Genomic DNA, 22,111 nt, shown 5'->3' with positions numbered 1-22,111 from the left:
AATTGGTATTACTTGTTAGCTACATTAGCCTCGCAGCTCCAGTGCTAAAACTAAAGATGCAAACTTCAGAGACCCATGATGAACTACATTTGTGTTAAAACTGTAAATTTGCTTTGTGACTTTGCTTTAACACGAAAACAGATGTGAAACTGCACTCTCATCAGGAAACCGCACCGACACTGTTTTGTCCTTTTGGTTCCTTTATTTTAAACACGTTCATTGTGATGCTGGTGCAAAATCGGTTATCCAAATGCAAATCGATGTACTCTGAAGTCTGACTAGTCCGTGCTGAATACTGCACTCGGGCGTCACCAGTCGGGGTTCCAGCGGTCTGGAGTGTGCTGGGCTGTGTTGGCTTTCACAGTGATTGCGGGGCCGCCGGTCGCTGCCTTGATGTTTTCCCGTCTGCACTCTGAGTGACCTTGGTGCCACTCTTGCAGTTTGTTGAGCAGACGAGTTCAGACACTGTCTTTCTACAGCTTTTACCCTTTTTACCTTCTAGATTTTGCCACTAAATGGGCAGATCTTTTGTTTTTGCCCTGAAGATTTAGACATGAACTGGTTCAAGTAGGGCCCGACCGATGTACTCGCTGGCCGATAAGATCAGCCGATGCTGATGACCTGCTTTTTCCGGTATCAGTAAAAATACTGATGATCTCCTGATGATAAAACCTTAGACTGCTGTGCCACAACAACACTTTACAAGTCATTTTAATGGTAATAAAAATGAGAAATGCTGAATAATAATGCTTTTTTTCCCCACTTTCCTGCACCCTCAGCACAAACACCATCAAGCAGTTTGAGCCGCAGTGGACAAACACTAAAACTATCAGCTATATATATATATATATATATATATATATATATATATATATATACATACCAATCGCCTTGGATGACCTGGATGACGCCTTTATGTGAACTGTTCTTATTTAATGCAATCAGTTTAGTCATTAAAAGTTGATTTTTATCAATAATAAAAGTGTATTCTCATTAATCCCTTGTAGTTTTGTTTAGCCCATTAATTGAAAAGAATAAATAAAATGGTAAATAAATAATTAAGACTTGTTAAAAATAATTTAAAAACTTTATTTTGGTTTCAATCCTGAATTTCAGGGTTTTGGATGTTTTCATTACTAACAAATGACTAACAAATATAAAAATATATCAGTTGATATTATCAGTTGTCAGACTTTTCAGCTCATTTTAGTATCGGTCGGGCCCCAGTTTAAACTACAGACGGCAGAAATTTGACATCGACCACGTCAGTTATTCATATCTTGTGTTGAGGGTGTTAAATGAGGGTGTTTTTCAACCTAAAGCTTCTGTTTTCGTACCTGTGATTAGACTGCTGTCATATTAGCACCAAAAATGCTAGCAAAGTCTAAACTGTCTTCATAACTGGTCATGGGTGAGAATGCATCAAAAATTGTGCACCTATAAAAGGGGAAGTCCATCGATTTTTCAAAATTTCTCCACAATTGAACCGTTAAGAGGTAAACAGAGTGGTTCAGAGTGGTTTGGTGTGAAACGCTCTGTTCTAGAGAAACTTAGAGTAAGAATGGTTCACAGTGGTGGTGAAGGGAACCAGACGTCCACCTCTAAAAGCTCCCTCAGAAAGTTATTACACCAAATGGTTATGAATTCGCTGCCTGGTGTCTGACATTGTTTATGACACTGAATGAGCAATTTTGAAAAATCAGTTGTACTTCCCTTTAACCACTGATTAACAGAGGTAAAGCCTGAGCCTAACATGTAAGGCCAGAGGAAGAACACACTTATAAAAGGAAACATGTGAACAGTTACGCAAGGTAAACAACAGCAATCCACAGATAGGAGAGAGGTTTGGTTGAAAAAGACTAGCTACCCTTTAAACATGATGTCAGACTGCGTATGGAGTCCAGTTGGCACTTATTGAGGATGTACAGTACATGAGCTTGAGTGGAACATAAGGTGCTGAGAAGGAAAAACACTTAATCTACAGAACCGGAAGGTCCAGGCTGTGCTAACACGCTGGTAGAGATGCCTCTGTGCTGTTATTGTTCACATTCTCACTTCAGTAGACCCATAAAGGAGGGGTGAGCAGAGGAATGCAGTCATCAGGTCTCAGGGAGGGTGGAGTTATCAGACAGGATCATGGGAGATCCAAGCTGAAGCTCCTGCTGGAGTGATTCCAGGTCAGCGGGCGTCATGCGGTGGACTTCCAGCCAATCAGAGAGCAAGGATGCGGAGAGGGGGGCAGAGTCATTGTGGCTGATGTGAAAAGAGATTTTAACATATTTTTAAACATATTTTTAATCATTAAAAACTCTGACAACATTTTAAAAGGGGAAATCCATTACCTTCCAATACAATAAAGTTAGGATTTTAAAACTTTAAGATATGTACAAAGCAAAATCAGAGTGATTTGGTGTAAAACGCTTCATTCTGGAGAAACTCAGAATTGTTCACAGTGGTGGTGATAGGAACCAGACGTCCACCTCCAAAACCTCCCTCACAGAAAGGAGTTAAACAAAATGAATTCACTGCCTGATGCCTCAGACATAGTTCTACTTTAGATATAAAGCTTTTATATAGGATTTTGGCCTAAAATATGTATTTTTATATATTTATTTCTGATGGAGAGGTACGTTAGGCACTGTGAGGCAAAACAGTCTCCAAAGAAAACAGTCCTCAAAGATTTTTTACTATTTTTCCATCAACATTATATAAAATCTCAGAAGACTTGTGTAGGTTCACTGATTGCCTTGGATGGTAAATAGAATGGCTACATCTGTGACGCCCTGGTTCCTTTCGCCACCATTGTCAAGAAAAAGCTGCCCATCGGCTTCTGTTATAACAGAGTTTCAAGTTTCTATACAGTGAAATAACTGCAATCAGCAGTCTGACAGAGATGCAGCAGGTGAAGATGAAGCTGTAAACACTGAACTGTCCCTTTAAGTACTGTAAAGGCTGTAAATGCATCTCACTGGATCATAACAGAGACAAAAAAACGCTTTAGTAATTTATTTCTGGACATTTGACTGACCTTTCCCTGAGGTCCGAGTGCTGGAAGTCAGTGAGAGACTGAGTGAGGAGGTCGTCGAGGTCGAAGCCGACCCCATATCCTGCCCCGCTGCCTTTAGGAGTCACTGAGAAAACTGGGGGCAGAATATCCTCAACCTGGCAGAGAAAAGAGCAGAGTTTCACATTCAGTGACAGAGACGATGATGAGAGACAACACAGTGAAACAAACATGTACATCACTGATGATGGTCATTTTTCAGGATCAGTATCATGGATTATGGACTGTTCTGTTCCTCGGTCCTGCCTGAGTGCTGAACAGTTGCTGCTTTGCAACACTAGGTGGCGACATTCTCCTTTCATCTTTTCATTTCTAAATTTCACATAAACCTTATTTTATATATATAAATCTAAATATTCCATAATCATATGTTTACATTAATTTTTTGTAGTTATCTGCCTTCAGATTTGATCTTCAGTTTTGATACATGATTAATTCTCAGTATTCATTTTATTATTACTATACTCTCGATGTTCTACAGCTTTCTCAGCCTTATATATATATATATATATATGTGTGTGTGTATATATATATATATATATATATATATATATAAAATAAGGTTTATGTGAAATTTATATATATTTATAGCTGTTGTCGGAAGAAAACCTTGTATCTCCAAAATGGCAACTTCACAGGAGAAGGAAAAAACCTACTTTACTTTTAATGTAAGTCAATGGAACCAGACTTTTTTCCAAGTCATTTAGGGCTGTTTCTTTTGGTCCATTCATCATGAAATTTACACACAATGTAAAGGACAACAGGTATTTTCAAATTATGTCAAAAACTGAAAAACGACAAAAATGGGGATACGAGGTTTTGCAGTGATATATAATGTATGTATAAAGAAACTAACCATTCAAATGTTTGGAAAAAGTGTCAATAATATAAAATCACTTTGGTTGCAAAAGCGTCTAAAATGGCTCTATGTGCTCATCCTGTGCAACTTCAAAGGCCTCATATAGTGTCATAATTACAGTAGTGTACAAAAGTTTGGGCACCCATGGTCAAATTACACATTTTATGTTTTGTTTTCATATCAATATGTCCAGAAATATGTCACCTTTAAGTTTGTCCTACACAGATGTGGTGTAATTTCTCACTTAGAAAATCAACAAAATGTGTAATTTGACCAAAAGTCCCTAAACCTTTTCATAAAACTGTATTAAGAACTTTAAAAATGAAACGTCAGGTGCGTCCAGAATGCAGATGATTCTAAAAAGGCTGAGAAAGCTGTAGAACATCGAGAGTATAGTAATAATAAAATGAATACTGAGAATTAATCATGTATCAAAACTGAAGATCAAATCTGAAGGCAGATAACTACAAAAAATGAATGTAAACATATGATTATGGAATATTTAGAATTTAATAACACCTAAAATATCTTTTGGTGAATAGTTTATAATATTTTCCACATTGTATAAGCTATTATTGTATGGAAATAAAAAAATGTTAATACGGCAAGAGACGGTAGCAGATATAGTACATAAGATAAACCCATCCTCTACAGGAAACACACTTTCTGCACATTTTAATGCACAACTTCTATTTACTTGCTCGGTTTAACATACTGGAAAAAATAAAATAAAATGAACCATAACTTTTCACAGGCCATTTTATGCTTTATTATTTTTTCCAATGTGTTAAATTCAGTAAATAAACCGCAACCGTGCATTAAAATTGGCAGAAGTGTGTCTCTGTAGAGGATGTGTTTAATTATTTTCACCTCAACAAAATTTGGTGCTTATACCTTTACATAAACTGTACATATACGCCGATCAGGCATAACATTCTGACCACCTCCTTGTTTCTACGCTCATTGTCCATTTTATCAGCTCCACTTACTATATAGGTGCACTTTGTAGTTCTACAGTTACAGACTGTAGTCCATCTGTTTCTCTGCATACTTTGTTAGCCCCCTTTTACCCTGTTCTTCAGTGGTCAGGACCCCCATGGACCCTCACAGAGCAGGTACTATTTGGGTGGTGGGTCATTCTCAGCACTGCAGTAACACTGACGTGGTGGTGGTGTGTTAGTGTGTGTTGCGCTGGTCTGAGTGGATCAGACACAGCAGTGCTGCTGGAGTTTTTAAACACCTGTGTCACTGCTGGACTGAGAATAGTCCACCTACCAATATCCAGCCAACAGCGTCCTGTGGGCAGCGTCCTGTGACCACTGATGAAGGACTAGAGGATGACCAACACAAACTGTGCAGCAGCAGATGAGCTATCGTCTCTGACTTTACATCTACAAGGTGGACTGACAAGGTAGGAGTGTCTAATAGAGTGGACAGTGAGTGGACACAGTGTTTAAAAAATCCAGTAGCACTGCTGTGTCTGATCCACTCACACCAGCACAACACACACTAACTCAGTGTTACTGCAGTGCTGAGAATGATCCACCACCCAAATAGTACCTGTTCTGTGAGGGTCCATGGGGGTCCTGACCACTGAAGAACAGGGTAAAAGGGGGCTAATAAAGTATCAGAGAAACAGATGGACTACAGTCTGTAACTGTAGAACTACAAAGTGCACCTATATAGTAAGTGGAGCTGATAAAATGGACAATGAGCGTAGAAACAAGGAGGTGGTCATGATGTTATGCCTGATCGGTGTATCTGTACATATAGAATTTTATACTTATATTTTGCCAGAATAATCAGAATCTAAACCTGAACATTAGGAAATGCATATAATAATTACAGGCAGTATCCATAACAGATGATATGAAAAAATGATAAGATAGTCCCAGTGTTTCCACGACAACACACCTGTGACTTGGAAAGCTGTAGTGTAACCGTATGGATGTCCAGCGCCCTGCTGGTCCCAGGTGGTCCCGTGTCGGAGAGACTCAGGCAGGGCTGGGCTGATGTTCCAGCTGTGTGAGAAGGCCCCTGTGAATTAGCACCGTTCTGCTGCTCGGCGAGGACGGAACAGAGCTTGTCCAGAGACTGAGGAGCACCTACAGGGTCCTGGGTAGGCAGAGGTGTGCTGGTGTCCTGCAAACCAACTCTTGTGGTCGTCCCGTTGGGGGTGAGGGATGGAGGCTTGGAGATGAAGGTGTCCGAGGGGAGCAGCTTGACAGGAGGGTTACGAGCGGGCGTTTGTTGAGGGTGCTGAAGAGGCTGGGTTTGAGGGATCTGAGTTGGCTGCTGGGGGAAGTTTGTGTGGGCCGGATGGCTCAGTCGTGGAGGGGGAGGCTGGACCTGCTGAGACGTTCCTACAGTGGCCTGGGCTCCTGTCCAGTTCTCTAGGGAGGTGAATACGGTCCCGCCCCCAAGGAACGGAGCTTGGGGTTGAGGTTTAAGCATGTTGCTTTTGGCAAAGGCACACGGAGCTGCCATCACACCAATAGTCCCACCTCCAACTATGCTCAGAGCCCCTCCACCATCGACCACACCCACACCTCCACCAATGGCTACCATCCCTACGTCCCCATTTTGAGTCGAACCCAGGGAGATTGGCAGGGAACTGAAGGTCGTAGGTGGATGGAACATTCCAGACGCCACACACTGTCCGATCTGAGGCACAATCTGTTGGGGCGGTTTGAAGGTTGGCAGCTCATTCGGCTGTTTGGCGGGCAGTGAGTCTCCTGTGTCTGAGGGCATCTGTATCAGGCCTTTGCCCGCCTGTATTTGACAAGAACCTGCCTTTTTGTCGTTCGTCTTGGCAGGGATGTTGTCCACAGCCTGGGATTTGTCCCCTCGGCCGTCCATCATTCGCCCCCACCGCTCCAACAGCTTCTTGTCGTTGTCGCTCAGCAAGACCCCACCCAAAGACTCCCCTTTTTTGCCCTCCTTTTTCTCCTTCTCCTTAAGCTTCCTCTTTCGCTCCATCGCTCGCTCCTGGCGCTTCCTTCGTTTCTCCTCCCTCTCTCTTTGCCTCTCTTGCGCAGTAACAGGTCTCCTGTGTTCTGGACCAGAGGAGGAAAGCAAGGAAGATGAGCCTCCAAAGCCTCCACCAAGGTCTACGCCCACGGCTGCAGAACCCCCATCTGAAGATCAGAGAAAATAAACATTTCTTTAAAGGGAAAGGAGAATCCACTGAACGTTCAAAAGGTCTGATTAATTAAACTGTTAAGATGTAAACAGAGTCGTTCAGAGTGGCTTGGTGTGAAACGCTCTGTTCTAGAGAAGCTTACGGAGTCAGAATTGTTCACTGCGGTCATGACAGGAATATCTGAAGAGTTTAATGCTTAAAAATAGTAGAATAATCGTATAAAAAAGCCAAACAGCCCCCAAAGGAAAACTATAGTTTTTGTTTTTCCATCATCAACATTCTGTATAAACTCAGAAGACTCGTGTAGGTTCACTGGTGGTTTTGGATAGTAAATAAAATGTCTATATTTGTGTTGTAGTCATGGCGACCCCTGGTTCCTATCACCACCACTGTAAAGAAATCTGAGTCTCTACAATCAACCATTTCACCCCAAACCACAGTGAACAGCAGTCTTGTGGACCCCCTACTACACATTAACAGCAAGGTTTTGTGCTTCCCTATTATATTCATAGCATGAGAAGTCATACCACAGTGTACAATATTCGTAGATATGAAATAATATACCTCTTTGTGTAATATAGACTCATTAATCTTAGATAAAACTTAGTTAAAATCACCAGGAGAACGTTATCATTTTTAAAATCTGTCACCGCAACTTTCCATCATTTTACAAAAATCCACTACATTATAACAACGATATAGTTTTTATGAACAGAAGCTCCCTAAAAAAGAAATATATATATATATATATATATATATATATATATATATATATATATATTTTATTTACATTTTTTATGTTTCTAGGTTCTAGGTACTATAGTCAAGGAGACGTCTAAATTCAGGCTATGTTCTTTAAACTATCTGAAATCAACTACTTTTTTGAAAACAAGACATTGTAGTTCCCTTTCTTACTGTATTCATCTTTGTGTTTTTTATGATGGTTTATGGAGTTTTTAAAAGCACAAGCGCACTTAGTGCCAATATAAAAGGTTTTAAATACTGTGCTAAGACTTTTGCGCAGTACAGTAGGACATATGACTTTAACAGGGACATTTGGAGAGCAAACGCTGACCAAATTACCTTAGCTGGCTATCGTGGGCTAACTAAATTGTTCCTGGTTTTTCCAGTAGGGGTGCGACGATTAATCGACTTAGTCGACTAAAATCGCTGACCTAATTAGTTGGCAACTAATTTAATAGTCGATTAGTTGGTGATGTCACCACGCATGTTTCTCATGCTCACTAACGTTTTGACATTACCGCTTAATGGACAGTTAACAAAAGCGCGATGGCAGCCTCAGGAACCCTCAAAAGTGTGGGAGCATTTCACGCTAAACTCAGAAAAAAAGGTTGCCAGTTGTGCTATTCGTAAAGCTGACCTCAGCTGGCATGGGTGCACGGTTTCTTTCCGCAAGCCATCAGATTCCTCAGCTCCCACGGACTGAACTGAAGGACACCCACACACACTTATACATTACATATACAGTCAGTTCTGGCCACGCAAGCTGATTGGTTGAGAAGTGTTCTAACCGTGCTGTTATTTCGCCATAACATCACAGGTTTTTCACAAACACTGTATCACTCTGCTGAGACGCCGTTGCTAAGCAACAACTTTGACAGCTGTAGGAGACGCTCAAGCCATCTGAACGTTTTTACTTCTTACTTTGTGCTTTGTTACTTTGACTACACTAAATTCCCAAATGGTCAGTTTGTCTGTGTGGAGCTGGAGAACGAACTGCCGGCTGTGCAGCGAGTGGGCGGAGCTCGTTACTCTGACGTAGCAACAAGCTGCTCGTTAAGGAACTATAATTTGGTGAAGGAACTGCGAACATTAAAACATATTAAACGCGGCGTTCACGGCCCAGTTTATTAATTTATTACTGTATTTATTTAAATGTTGTATTAAAGCAACAGAACACTCGAGGAGTGTGTTATCGCCAATAACATCACGGCTGTGATGATCTACGGCGACCAAATCACAGCCGTGATGTTATTTCACGATAACACACACACCTCTGTGTTCTACTGCTTAAACATGAGACTAACTCCCTCTCCACTTCTTGCAGTTACAAATTATCTGGAGCACTGTATTTAAATATTACTGCATTCCACTGAAATACTTCATTTGATATGACTGTAGATCATGACTCAATCCCATTTCACCCCTCGCCCCTACCACTTAGCCCTTAGCCCTCTGATTTGCGCGTTCATGTCTTCCATTTAAGGCGGAAGGGGAAAATTCGAACAAGAAGCTGGTGAACATCTGACTTCAGCTTCATATCACTGAAGAATTAGGGGTTGGTGATAATAAATAATTGCCCCCCTCTTTGAAGGCATATGATGCCCTAAATGTAACTAAAGCCCAGCAGTGAGGAGCTGAACTTTACCCTCCTCTGCTGTCACTGCAGACTGGCAGGGTCGCCTACAGAGCAGCGCTAGCAGCTGTTAATGAAGTGATGCTCTTTTTATTTGAGGGTCCCATTTCAGAGGAAGATTTCAACCACGACCCCCTGTAACTCAGGTCCAAGGGGCAAGGGTGACACTTGAAAACAAGGGGTAGGGGTAAAAGGAAGAAATGGGACTGGGCCTTAATCTGACTTGGCATCGTCCATGCTGGAGCATCTGAAGAGGAAACACATCGGCTCACTGATTTGGTTCTGTTAATTTTTATTGCTGCTACTTTGATTAAATTATATTTAATTGCTGCTGCTTTGATCATAATTTGCCCGGAAAAAGATATTAGAGTTTTAATTATCTTTTGTATTAGCAGGAAAGTTTATTAAAACAGTGAATTTTTGAATAAGTTATTTATCTTTGTCTTCATTGTTAGTTAACAAATGCATAAAACAACCTCAAGCCTAATTTAAAACCTCATCGCTACATCAGAGCTATTTGGTAATTGAGTGATTCATAATCCATATAATCGATTATTCGTTTCAGGAATCCACAGATTATTTGACTATTAAAATGGTTGTTTGTTGCAGCCCTAATTTTCAGAGGGTATATGTTTCAGCATTTGAGACGATTCCTAAATGCCTGGATAATCGACTCTTTTTGGAATCGACCCGCAGCCCCGTCACTGAGAGTGCATCTGAACGGAGACTGTAACACGTTATTCATGTACGGTTCCACATACCTCGTGCCTTCTGTCTCAGTGCTGACTTAAGCAAAGCTGCCTTGAGGGCCGCCTTGGTGTCATCTGAAATCGCTCCTTCCTTCCTGGTGGTCTCCCCAGTTGTTGCTTTTGGCCCTTTTCCAAGCGAGCGTGAAAGCGACTGAGAGAGAGACTGGGCCTGGGACTGAGAGAGGGAGAGAGAGGGACCGGACTGAGGAAGGCTGGGGAGCGATGTAGAGGTCATCTGAGAGAGCGACTGCCTGGGAGGAGCCTGACCTGGTGAAGTAGGCTCTCTTTTTGTGCACTCTTTCATTGGCTCACAGGGGGGTGTGCCCTGGCTTGACGTGGGCGTGGTGAGGTCTATGGTTTCCGGTTGGCCGTCAGAGTTGGCACTGGGCATGTCCACGTCCTGGCAGCTTCCTGTTTGGGTCAAGGGAGGCAAAATATGAGTGAGATGGTCAGCTGGCTTACAAAACGGAGGAACCGAGTTAGTCGGCGGGGCTGCCAAATTTTGACTCTGTTTCTGCTGCTGAGCATGTGTAGTGTTTGTCTGTGGCACTGCTGAATGGGTGTTATTAGGCATGGCGCCCCCTGGTGAACCAGAGCTAGCACTGCTGGCTCTCTGCAAGGGTTTGAACTGGATCTTTTTCCGGTTGCCCTGCTTCTTCTGGTGAAAGTCCTGGATCTCAGCCAGGATGGCCTCTTTTATTTGCTCTCGGCCCATTGGCTGCCGGTCAAACTCGAAGTCGAAGGCGGGAACGCACACAGGCTCATCATCCGGGTCGTGGTACTTGGACAGGTAGGGGTGCTCCAGAGCCTGGCACACGCTAATCCTCTCGCGAGGGTCGAAGTGCAGCATGGCGCCCAGTAAGTCCAGTGCAGCCGGCTCGGCCTGAGGATAAAGTCTGGAGAGGGGCACCGGAGCTCTGGACGGCAAGCTCTGGACGTACGAACGCACCCTTTCGGCTCCGATGGCACCTACGATGCTCTCGGGTGGAGTGCCCAGAACTGACAGAATCAGCTGCAGCTGATGCACGTAGTGTTTGCCCGGGAATAGCTGCTTCCTGCCCAGCATCTCGGCGAAGATGCAGCCCACTGACCAGAGGTCGATGGCCAGGCTGTAGTGGTGAAGGGACAGCATGAGCTCGGGCGCTCGGTACCAACGAGTGGCCACATACTCCGTCATGAAGGAGCGTGACTCCTCTGGGTGTGTGGCGCTCAGGCCTCGGGCCATGCCGAAGTCGCCGATCTTCAGCTCGCAGTTCTCGTTCACCAGAAGGTTGGACGGTTTGAGGTCACGGTGGATCACGTTGGCCGAGTGGATGTACTTGAGGCCTCGCAGCAGCTGGTACAAGAAATAGCGCGTGTGCTCGGGGGTCAGTGGCTGCCTCGAGTGGATGATCTGATGCAGGTCACTCTCCATGAGGTCGAGGACGACATAGCTAGAAAGAGCAGATGAGGAAAAGAAGTTTTGATTGTGAAGATTGAAAACGAAGCTGTACGAAGAGGCAAGTATTCTCGTAAAACTCGAGTGTCTGAAACTTACACAGACTTGAAGGCCGAATGAGGTACAGCAGGCTGGAGAATGTCCTTAATTGCGATGATGTTGTCGTGTTTAAAGTGCTTCAGAATCTTGAGCTCTCGGAGCGTGCGCTTAGCATTCGTCACCACTTCGAAGGCATTTGGGATCTTCTTTATCGCCACCTGCTGGCCTGAGTAGAAATGTGCAATATGAATGAATGAAAACATTCACTGCTCATAGTAAAGGTGCAGTCACAAAATTCAAAATTCAATTCAAACACAAGGCCCGTGGGCCAAGTCAGGCCCATGGCACAATCCCATACAGGCTGCAAAATTATTTTAAATTTGTACTAATATATAATTATTATGACTGTATATAATTATATTAATATATAATACAGTTCCCAGCATGCACTGCAACGTAATGTGTGCTCCCAGCCCCTCCCCAAAAGTGATCTATGGGACAGCACAGTCTAGTTCAAGCGAATGGCCAGTTTTAAAAAAAAAAAAAACTACTGTGGGGACATTTAAAGAGGTTTAACAGTATCTGCAGCTAATGTAGTGTATTGTTTTAAATAAAACACTTTGTTCTTTTAAAATTATTTTTGAATCGTTATTCAGTGGCTATTTTTTGCAGGTGTAGTTTTGGCATATTTTGAACAAACAATGGCCAGTTGGGGTCATGGCAAAATGGTAAGTAAAAATAAAATAAAACAGCTGGCCCACAGACTTATTGAGTTTTTATTTTAATATGACCCTTTTAGTGGGTCAGTTTGACACCCCTGCAATATTATAACTCATTTTTCAATACAGCACAAACAGAGTACCTGAAAACATGCCGTATGTATGCGCACTAGGCCATAATGATATATATTTTCAGGTTTGAGATTATTTGTAAAATTCAGGTCAAAATTTTAGATATTTCGCATGTTTAAAATATGCGAGCTATGCTATGTAAGTTTTGGGGATTTGAAGGCCTCTCTGGTGGAAACATGTAACTGCAGAACATGTGGAGGAACATCTTGTAACGTGGGTTGTGACTCTGCCCTGTTCCCGAGCGGATGTTTCTGATGATTGTGATTATTTTGAAAAAGTATTTAAAGAGAACCTCATCAAAACTTGGTGAATGACATGATTACTTGGATTGTGAGAAGCAGAAAATGCAACCAACTTCTAAGACTGAACTTTGGAGATGTGTCTGCAGATTTCTTTGACAAACTGAAAGTGAGTCACCAGAAAAGAATGTTGTAATAAAGGCAAAGGGTGGACACAATAAACACAATCAAGTAATAAAGTGACTCAGCAACACTACTTCTTTTAATTTGAACAAAAGCAGCTTTCAGTTTCCAGCATTCAATAATACCAACTATCGGCCCAAGGCTAATTTTTTATGTAGCCTTCATTTCATTTCAACATTTCTCAAAGCTGCTGATGATCTCAGCATATCATCAGGCCAAGTTATGACTCAGTTATGATTTGCCGGTATAACAGCTATGTTTGAGGTATAACATTATTATAACATCATCTGCATTCTTGGCACAGGGGTTCCTACCATTGTCCCGCCTCCTGGCGGACGAGACGACACCATACGCGCCCGTGCCGATGGTTTCGATGATGTCATACTCCTCGCCAACTTCAAACTTCACATCTAAGGAGTGGGCTTTGAGCAGCGCCAGGTTCTTAGCAGCCACTGTGTTTGCGTCTGCATTGCTAGATGCGTCACTAGCAGGCTGAGTGTGAAGTTCTCCCACAGACCCTTGGCGGCTTTTGACGCTGTCGCTCTCTCTCTTGCTGTTGGCGTCTACAGAGTCACAGACTGACACTGAGTCATTGTTTTTGGTCTCCACCTCGTTGGACGACATCCTGAATCAAACCTGGCAGAACACAGAGAATGTAACACCAGTGGACACCGTTTATCTTTGCCATCATATCCAGTATGGAGACAATGGGTGAGACTTCTGTTACAGCTCAGGTGCCAGGCTGTTATACAGTAACCACCTCGGCCAGTAAATTAGGTGTTAAACACCTGGTAATAATTAACCAGCACTAAAGTCACTTAAAGGGGAATTCCACCAATTTTTCAACACATCTGCGTTAAATAAATGGTTAAGATGTGATGTAAGTCATTCAGAGTGGTTCGGTGTGAAACGCTCCGTTCTAGAGAACCTTACCGAGTCAGAACTGTTTATAGTGGTAATGATGGGAACCACACGTCCACCTCTAAAAGCTCCCTGACAGAAAGTTATTACATGAAATGGTTAAGAACACACAGCTTGACATTGTTTTACGATAGTTTTGAGAAGGTTTTGGCTTAAAAGAGGGTACTGTATGACAAATCATCATCAACATTCCATATAAACTCAGAAGACTCGTGTAGGTTCACTGGTGGTTCTGGAGAGTAAGTAAACTGGCTATATTTGTGTTGTAGTCATGGTGACCCCTGGTTCCTATCACCACCACTGTAAAGACATCTGAACCATTTCACACCAAACCACTCAGACTTACTCATCTCAAACACTCAATTATGCAGAAATTTTGAAAAATGGGTGGATTTTCCCTTTTCCTTTGAGTGACTTAACCAAATCTGCTCTAGAGTAGAACACTAACCCCAAACCTAACAGCCCATTCAAGATATTAGATGTGTAAAATGCCTATTCAGGTGCTGTCCAGTGTATCACCACATTTGCTCTCAGCCTACACTCTTGAAAACTATGGTTCTTTAAGGGTTCTTTATTAAAGGCAAAGGTTCCATTGTGAACCATGGGTTCCATATAGAATCATTTCATAGTGAAATAGTGCCTCAGATTGATGGAAAATCTGTTGTATATGTTTCTGTGAAAAATCAAAAAGGGTTCTTCTATTGTTACGATATCAAGCCTGTTACAATAGGAGAACCATTTTTGGTGCTATATAGCACAATTTTCAAAAAGGTTCTCTATAGAACCACACATAACACATTCTCCATCAATCTGAAGAACCACTATGGAAAGAACCACTTAAGTATGTAATACTTATATACAGAACATCCTCTACTAAAGAACCTTTGAAGAACCACCTTTTTAAGAGTGTACTGCACCGTAAGCTACTGTACTGAGACAACTGGTTCTATTGTTTACAGTTTTGGACGTAGATTTGGGCGTAGGTCACTATCTAGGCTGGAATAGAGCACCAGTCTGAGAACATATCTGATATTTTAAAGAAGCTGAGTGCAGAAATAACTGGAATATAATGTGATGCTGTAGATAAGAGAGGCACCAGCATGTAACTGCTGCACGATTTAAGGTGGAACGGGAGGATTCGAGCTAGAAGCTGGCGAACAGAAAGCCAGCTTCAGCCTCGTTACAAGTAAACCCCTGTTACCTTTTCATCGAGACTAAAATAACAACCAAACCCAGAACAGACTACTATTTTTACCTGAAAAACTACCGGGGCCGCGATAATCCTGAACGCTCCTGGAGAACCATGTCTGTCAGCTATCCGTACTAAGGCAACCGTAAACCTGCTCCACTTCCTCGTATTCTTTCGCGTTGGCTATGAGTGGCAGCGTGAGCGGCCAATCGGATGCGGCTTTGCGCGAGGAGTGGCCAATAGCGTCTGTCGCTTGGCTGAGTGGGCGGGACCTTCTCGGTAGAACAGGGCCATTCTTTGGGCGGTGTCGTGAGAAATTAGCTTCAGCTAACGTTAACAGTATCTTAATAGAAAGCAGAACTACTCCTACCGGCTGGTTATCGGTTTGACACGGATTTGAACGGATTTTATCTCAAAACGAACAAGCCGTGAGCTTTTAAAGCGCTTTGTTCACCTGGTAAACGTTAAACTGTGTTTACATGTGTACACTGTGAGGACAGACAGAGGCTCCTCCCCCTCGGTCTGCAGCAGAGTCCAATAGTCTGTGTGTGCACAAAGCAGGAGAACTCAGTTAAAGTGGAACTCCACCGATTTTCCAAAATTTCTGCCTAATTAAATGTTTATGATGAAAACAAAGCCATGCAGAGTGGTTTGGTGTGAAACGCTCCTTTCTTGAGAAACTTACGGAGTCAGAACTGTTCACAGTGGTGGTGATAGGAACCAGACGTCCACCTCTAAAAGCTCCCTCACAGAAAGTTACTACATAAAATGGTTATGAATTCACTGCCTGATGCCTGAGACACTGTTTTATGAAAGTTTTGCGATAAAGGGTTTGACCCAAAATGTACACTACATGACCAAAAGTATATGGACACCCCTCCTAATTATAGAGTTCAGGTGTTTCAGCTACACAGGTGTATAAAATCAATAGCCATAAAATCTCCATATATAAACACTGACAGGAGATGAGTCATACTGAAGAGCTCAGTGACTCTAAGCGTGGCACTTTCATAGGATGACACCTTTGCCACAAGTCGGATTGTGACATTTCTGCCCTGCTAGATCTGCCCCAGACAACTGTAAGTGCTATTGTTGTGAAATTGAAGCACTTAGGAGCAAAAAACAGCTCAGCCACATTGTGGTAGACCTGTCAAACTCACAGAGCAGGACTGACTCAGGCTGAGCTCCAAACAGCCTCTGGAAGCAACATCAGCACGAGAACTGTGCATTGGGAGCTTCATGAAATGGGTTTCCATGGCTGAGCAGCTGCACACAAGCCTATAATCACTTTGCCCAATGCCTAGCATCGGCTGGAGTGGAGTAAAGCGCCACCACTGGACTCTGGAGCAGTAGAAACGTGTTCTCTGGTGTGATGAATCAGCTTCACTATCTGACAGTCTGATGGATGAATCTGGGTTTGGTGGATGCCAGGAGAACGTTACCTACTGGAATGCACAGTGCCAACAGTAAAGTTTGGTGGAGGAGGGATGATGAGCTGGGGCTGTTTATCAGGGTTTGGGCCCCTCAGTTCCAGTGAAGGATGATGTTAAAACTACAGCATACAAGAACATTTTACACTTATGTGTTTCCAAGATGGTATGGCAGCAGTTTTGAGAAGGCCAAATAAATAAAATAAAATAAGAAAAAAAGAAAAAGAAAATGCTAATAAAATATCGATACATGTATACGTGTATAGTGATACTATTTTTAAAGCCTGAAATATGTTGATATTGCACTTATCAATTTTCTCCCACTCCTAGTTGGTGATAACAAACAAACAAATAAATGAGAAAAGTGTATTGTGCAGCTTTAACGGTTGCTAGATGGTTGCTACGGTGTTGCACTACGATATTACAAATAACTGTTAAATAAAAATAAAAGTAATATTTGAATAAATAATATATATATATATATATATATATATATATATATATATATATATATATATATATATACAAATATAAACAAAAATATACATAAATTAAAAATAAGAAAGAAAGAAAGAAAGAAAGAAAGAAAACGCCTAGTGTTGCCATTTTGCAGTGGTATTTCAATGTTATTTGCTCGGTCCTTACTTTGTGGCTTTTCCCAGCTGGCCACATCTGTCCCCACTGTCCAATCAGAGCAGGCACAGCCCGTCCAATCAGAGCGCCTCTCTGCGCTCCTCCACGTTGCAGAGGTTTTCATTCACCTCAGCGTAGCTCAGCTGTGCTTAGGAGTAAAACAGCCTGAAGGTTCTGATTGTAGAGGTTCTTCAGCACAAATAAGTGAACTTTCCGGTCATTTTTGGGTCAGTATGGCTCCGAGCAAAGCTCCTGCTGGAGTGCCGAGGTGGGAAGGGCTCGCTCGTGTTCTGCTTTGCTTTTTAGGTTTGTTTTTGTCGGTTTATGCGCTCCACGTTGAGCTTTCTCGGGAAAACGACCCCGAATACCGAGCCATGTGTGACCTGGCTGAGTCGGTGAGCTGCTCCAAAGTCTTCACCTCCAGGTAAACCCGTCCTTTGTGCATCGACACTGATGTCCAAAGTGTTTTTAGCAATGTTTCTCCTTTTTCCGCTGCTGTGAAGCTTCTTATTTGAATTTTCCGGTCCACCTTAAATGGGTCAGCAGCAGCGTTCTAACGCCACAGGCGCTGGAATGTAACTGCAGTGCTATTTAAGGTGGAACGGAGAATTCGAACAAGAAGCTGTAGGCAAAGCAGTCAAAACAATCCAAAAGCCCACTAGTTGGATGCCACGTGTAACAACGAAAGGCTGGACTTTTCAGAAATAACTACAGGGTGGACTCAGGTTTTATGGGGGCTCTAAGCTGACAGTCATAAGCCAACAGAAACGGTGCAGTCTAAATAGGCCCATTAATTCACCACAGTAATTTCCCATAATGCTTGAGCGCACCTTATATAAACAAACAGAAGTGTTTTTAATGATAGAAACAAACTGGTTTCAGATAAATGTACCAAATGAGCTCAGTATGCTCGTCCTGGGCACCACAGATTTCAGATAATTAATATTAAGCTGAGAAGTTTTAACCAAATAAAGAAAGGTTAGATGAGCAGAGCTGTAGATGGTTTTAAAATGACTGAAAATGAGTCTAATAAAATAAATATTCAGAATGTCTCGTTTTTAAAAGGTGTTGATTGAGGTAGATGACGACAAAAATATCACAAATTGATAATTATAGAATTTATAGAGTAAAACAGAGCTAACCCCACTGCCTCACTCAATGAGAGAACATTTTTATATTACATTCTTACTTGTACTTTTACATATGTGTATATATATATATATATATATATATATATATATATATATATATAATTATAGTGTAGTATTAGATTTTTTTTGTCTTTTCGGAAAATATTTTTCTTTGGCCCCAAAAGACAAAAAGTTTGGAGACCGCTGTTATATAATAATTCAAGATTTTAATCCACAGTGTATAAGTTGTTATTGTATATAAAATAACGCATACTAATGTCTTATGCAGTGCTCGGGCTGCTCGATTATGTCGAAATTTATAATCACAATTATTTTGGCCAAAAGTGAGATCATGATTATTTAACATGATTACTTATTGACCTTAGAAACATTATGCTTTTATTGAACTTAAAATAATAACAATAATAAATAATAATAAATAAAAATAAAGTCAAATATGTTGTAATGCATTCCCACAACTTACTGAAAACTAATAAACATACACTCACCATCTAAGCTGCTTATCATCTGGGTTGTAGGGGGCGCTGGAGCCTATCTGAGCGCTCATTAGGCAGAAGGCAGGAAACACACTGGACAGGTCGCGGGGCAGGCACACACACACCTAGGGGCAATTTAGCATCTCCAACTCATCTGACTGCATGAGGAAACCCACACAGACACGGGGAGAACATGCAAACTCCACACAAATGGACTCTGGTTGCCCGGCCGGGGAATCGAACCCAGGTCCTTCTTACTGTGAGGCAACAGCGCTACACACTGCACCCACTTAACATACATGAAAGTGATAAATATAAATAAATGAGAGCAAAATAAATTAGATGAGTTTGGGTTTTTTAGGAGGGGTGACACATTGCTGTAAAGGAAAGAGGTGTGTTGGATTTATAACACAAGAAAAAAATAAAGCATCATTGCAAAGCGGAATACAGAACAATAATTATTTTACCTCCATTATTTTGTTTTCATAATTATTGGAAGCTAAAATCATAATTGACAATAAAGTAGGATTAATTGCCCAGCCCTGTGCAGTGCAGATAAAAATTATGAACAAATTGTTCCCTTTTGAACAGCAAACACTTCTTTGCTGTGAAGAAGAAACAGTATGTCGAGTATATGTGATGTTTTATACGGTTTTGGCCAGGTGGGGACGTGGATTTGGACTTGTCCAGCTTGTTGTTGCCAAGGACAGTGCACTTAACCAGCCTAACAGTTTGCTGGGCATCGTTTTCTACAGCCTGCAGCTGGGCCTGGGTGAGTGTTGAGTCAGTTTCATCAGCCTGTGTGCAAGTTAGTGTTGTCAAAAATGATTTTTTCAGTACATATTGATTCTCAAATGATACCAACACTCATTTTCCACAGTATCAATACTGTCCATATCACATAGTGTATAAGAGAGAACTAAAAGATGCAGGTCTTGCTCATGTTTGTAATTTTCACCCATTGTAAATCAAAGCATGATTGGTTGATTCCTCTGTCACTTCCTAATTATACTAGGCCTTCAGTCCAGCTCCTGAAGTCATAACCATTGGGAGAGCAGCTTGGCTGTATCTACCTAAATACTACAGAGAAAACAATCCTGATTGGATAGTTTTCTGTATGGTGGTTCAAGATTTTGACACTTTTTTCAACCAAAACATGACAGTGAAAAAGAGAATTCCTACAATACTTCCACAGTTTAAAGGGGGCCTATTATGCCTTTCTAGTCTCTGCCCTTCAGTGTGTTGTGTCTTTTTCTGCATGTAAATGTTCTGCAAAGTCCCAAAGCTCAGCGTTCCCTCCAGAGGGAGAAACTCTCTCCCACATAGTCCACTTTTCTCAGCTGCCTGCCTTTGCTTTGTTACAAGATGACATCATCTCGTAACACAGTCCTTATTGCCTGCCTACCGGTGAGCTCGGCCCCCTCACACAGTGCACAGCGGCTACTGGAGGAGGAAGAGTGTGTTCAGTGCTGTATCTGTGTGGAGACGCTGACTGGACTTTCAGGATCCACTCTGGATCAAACTAATCCGGCAGAACCGACGCCACGGGAGAAACTGTCACAGCGGAGTTACAGCTGCTCAGGAGAGAAGGGTCTGTCTGCAGGACAGGGGCGGATTGCTCTTGAGGTTGACCAATCAGAACAGAGTTGATGGGCTGACCAATCAGAGCACACTGGGCTCATTGGGAGGCGGGGCTTAAAGACGCAGGAGTGTGCTTCAGTGAATAGAGATGAACAGTACAAGAAAAATGAAAAAAACTGAAGCATGTAAATCTATTTTAGTAGACCCCAAAAATAAAATGTGCATAACCGGCCCCTTTAAATAAAACAAGCATGGAGATTCCATTAAATAAAAATGATCTAAAGAAACCTTCTCTGAGGTCATAGAAGGCCCCGAGTGTTCCCCTCTGAGTGAAGTAAAATGTGCTTTGGTGGTGTTTCGTGTTTTTGCAGGTCAGATGGCGTCCAGTACAGCAGCTCAGGTCCTGGTGATGATGTCCTGGGTGTCAGTAGCCGGCTCCGTATATCTGGCTGCTATTCTGGCGTTTGTTCTTGGTGATTTCTGCGTGGTTTGCGTCTCAACGTACATTATCAACTTCGCTCTGCTGTACACCAACATGAAGAGAAGAACAGGGCTTCAGAAAGACAAGACCGGCTGAGGGGTCTCCCGCTGTGTGAGTCACGCCTCTCTTAAAGGGCCCATATCATTAAAAAACTGACTTTACCTCACGTTTTTAAAATAAGAGTTTAATATAGGATGTAAGGCATTATTCTAAAAAAAGAAACAATAATAATATATTTTTTTTAAAAATGCTTTGTACTACCTGATGCAGCTAGTATGGAGCTTCTCAGCAGGTGTGTGGTCACCTTTCTATGCTCTCTTCTTTGTAATAAACAGATAAGAAGCCGTCAGATGCAGGCTCTAGACTGCCCTCTGGTGGAGAACAGAGTTCAAACAGAGTTTAAACTGCATGACTTTTCAAAATTTAAGGTTTTAAATGTACCATTTACTTCCCAGTACATACAGTCTATATATATGGGAACTAAGCTGCAAAAACATTTTAAACCTTTAAATTCTCTACTTTTGTGATGTCACAAAAAACATCACATTTGCATGTATACACCTGTTCAGCCTACAGCTGTTTAGCCCCATCATCCATGCTGAGGCTGTAAGGAGGGTTTTAACCTAGATTGCTTTCAGAATGTGATACAGTACAGGCCAGCCTATCAGAACAGAGCTCATTAACATATATCAGTCTTAAAGGTACAGCCTGAGTAATTTTACACTCTTAGAAATAAAGGTACTAAACTGTCAACTGAACCATAATCCACTGAAATGATATGTTCTAAGCTGTACTGACTCCACACACCCCGTCTCGTCTCCAGGCTTTTATTTTACTGTTCTGTTTAAAACATTCGGTTATGAAAAGGTACAAATACGAACTTTTATGGAGTGGAAAAACTTATTTAAGGTTCACAATCAGACCTTAGAACCACTGTTGGAGCTTTGAGGGAACATTTACACTGTTTGTACCTTGATGAATGGAAAATGTTCCTGAACAGAACCTTTATTTCTAACAGTGTAAGGGATAAAGAGAGGTTGAAAAAATGAATTATGACTGTTCTTGATATGTGAAGGGTATGGGCCCTTTAATGGGAGCTGCTAAGACCAACAGGGGCATTGGGTATAATGTCAAAGCTGATGTGATTTTTTATAATGTATGTGAACTGTAGCTGTTTGAAATGGTACCACACGATAAGCTGTGCAGTGTTCGGCATCCTTCGCCTGTCAGATTGTTACACAGAAGCACAAACGATGTGATAAGTTGACTATTTTGCCTACTTAATTAAAGACTTACTACAACAGTAAA

The 22,111-nt window shown here is 41.9% G+C and overlaps 2 protein-coding genes across 2 annotated transcripts; one reads left to right on the top strand and one right to left on the bottom strand.

Moving 5' to 3' along the window:
- Nucleotides 1-188: 188 nt before the first annotated feature.
- On the bottom strand, nt 189-15,530 carry mapk7 (mitogen-activated protein kinase 7). Its single transcript, XM_036573264.1, has 7 exons — nt 15,118-15,530; nt 13,256-13,577; nt 11,729-11,894; nt 10,204-11,624; nt 5,838-7,060; nt 3,029-3,162; nt 189-2,253 (listed from the first exon to the last, which is right to left on the bottom strand). The coding sequence occupies exons 2-7, from the start codon at nt 13,563-13,565 to the stop codon at nt 2,100-2,102; spliced, it is 3,408 nt and encodes a 1,135-aa protein (XP_036429157.1). The 5' UTR covers nt 13,566-13,577; nt 15,118-15,530; the 3' UTR covers nt 189-2,099.
- A 1,680-nt stretch (nt 15,531-17,210) lies between these two features.
- vkorc1 (vitamin K epoxide reductase complex, subunit 1) lies at nt 17,211-22,111 on the top strand. The gene is made up of 3 exons (XM_036573268.1): nt 17,211-17,538; nt 19,404-19,513; nt 20,694-22,111. The coding sequence occupies exons 1-3, from the start codon at nt 17,348-17,350 to the stop codon at nt 20,897-20,899; spliced, it is 507 nt and encodes a 168-aa protein (XP_036429161.1). The 5' UTR covers nt 17,211-17,347; the 3' UTR covers nt 20,900-22,111.

The sequence above is a fragment of the Colossoma macropomum genome, unplaced genomic scaffold (assembly GCF_904425465.1).
Source record: "Colossoma macropomum unplaced genomic scaffold, Colossoma_macropomum, whole genome shotgun sequence".
In the NCBI taxonomy this organism is placed as follows: domain Eukaryota; kingdom Metazoa; phylum Chordata; class Actinopteri; order Characiformes; family Serrasalmidae; genus Colossoma; species Colossoma macropomum.
Note: the sequence above shows the minus strand (reverse complement) of the source record. Positions and strands in the feature narration are given on the sequence as shown.

Coding starts and splice junctions, on each gene's coding strand:
- mapk7 (XM_036573264.1), bottom strand. CDS start 13,565: ATGTCGTCCAACGAGGTGGAGACCAAAAACAATGACTCAGTGTCAGTC. Junction 11,895..13,255: donor CGCCAGGAGGCGGGACAATG/GTAGGAACCCCT, acceptor ATTTCTACTCAG/GCCAGCAGGTGGCGATAAAG. Junction 11,625..11,728: donor CATTCGGCCTTCAAGTCTGT/GTAAGTTTCAGA, acceptor TGCTCTTTCTAG/CTATGTCGTCCTCGACCTCA.
- vkorc1 (XM_036573268.1), top strand. CDS start 17,348: ATGGCTCCGAGCAAAGCTCCTGCTGGAGTGCCGAGGTGGGAAGGGCTC. Junction 17,539..19,403: donor TCCAAAGTCTTCACCTCCAG/GTAAACCCGTCC, acceptor GGTTTTGGCCAG/GTGGGGACGTGGATTTGGAC. Junction 19,514..20,693: donor CAGCCTGCAGCTGGGCCTGG/GTGAGTGTTGAG, acceptor GTGTTTTTGCAG/GTCAGATGGCGTCCAGTACA.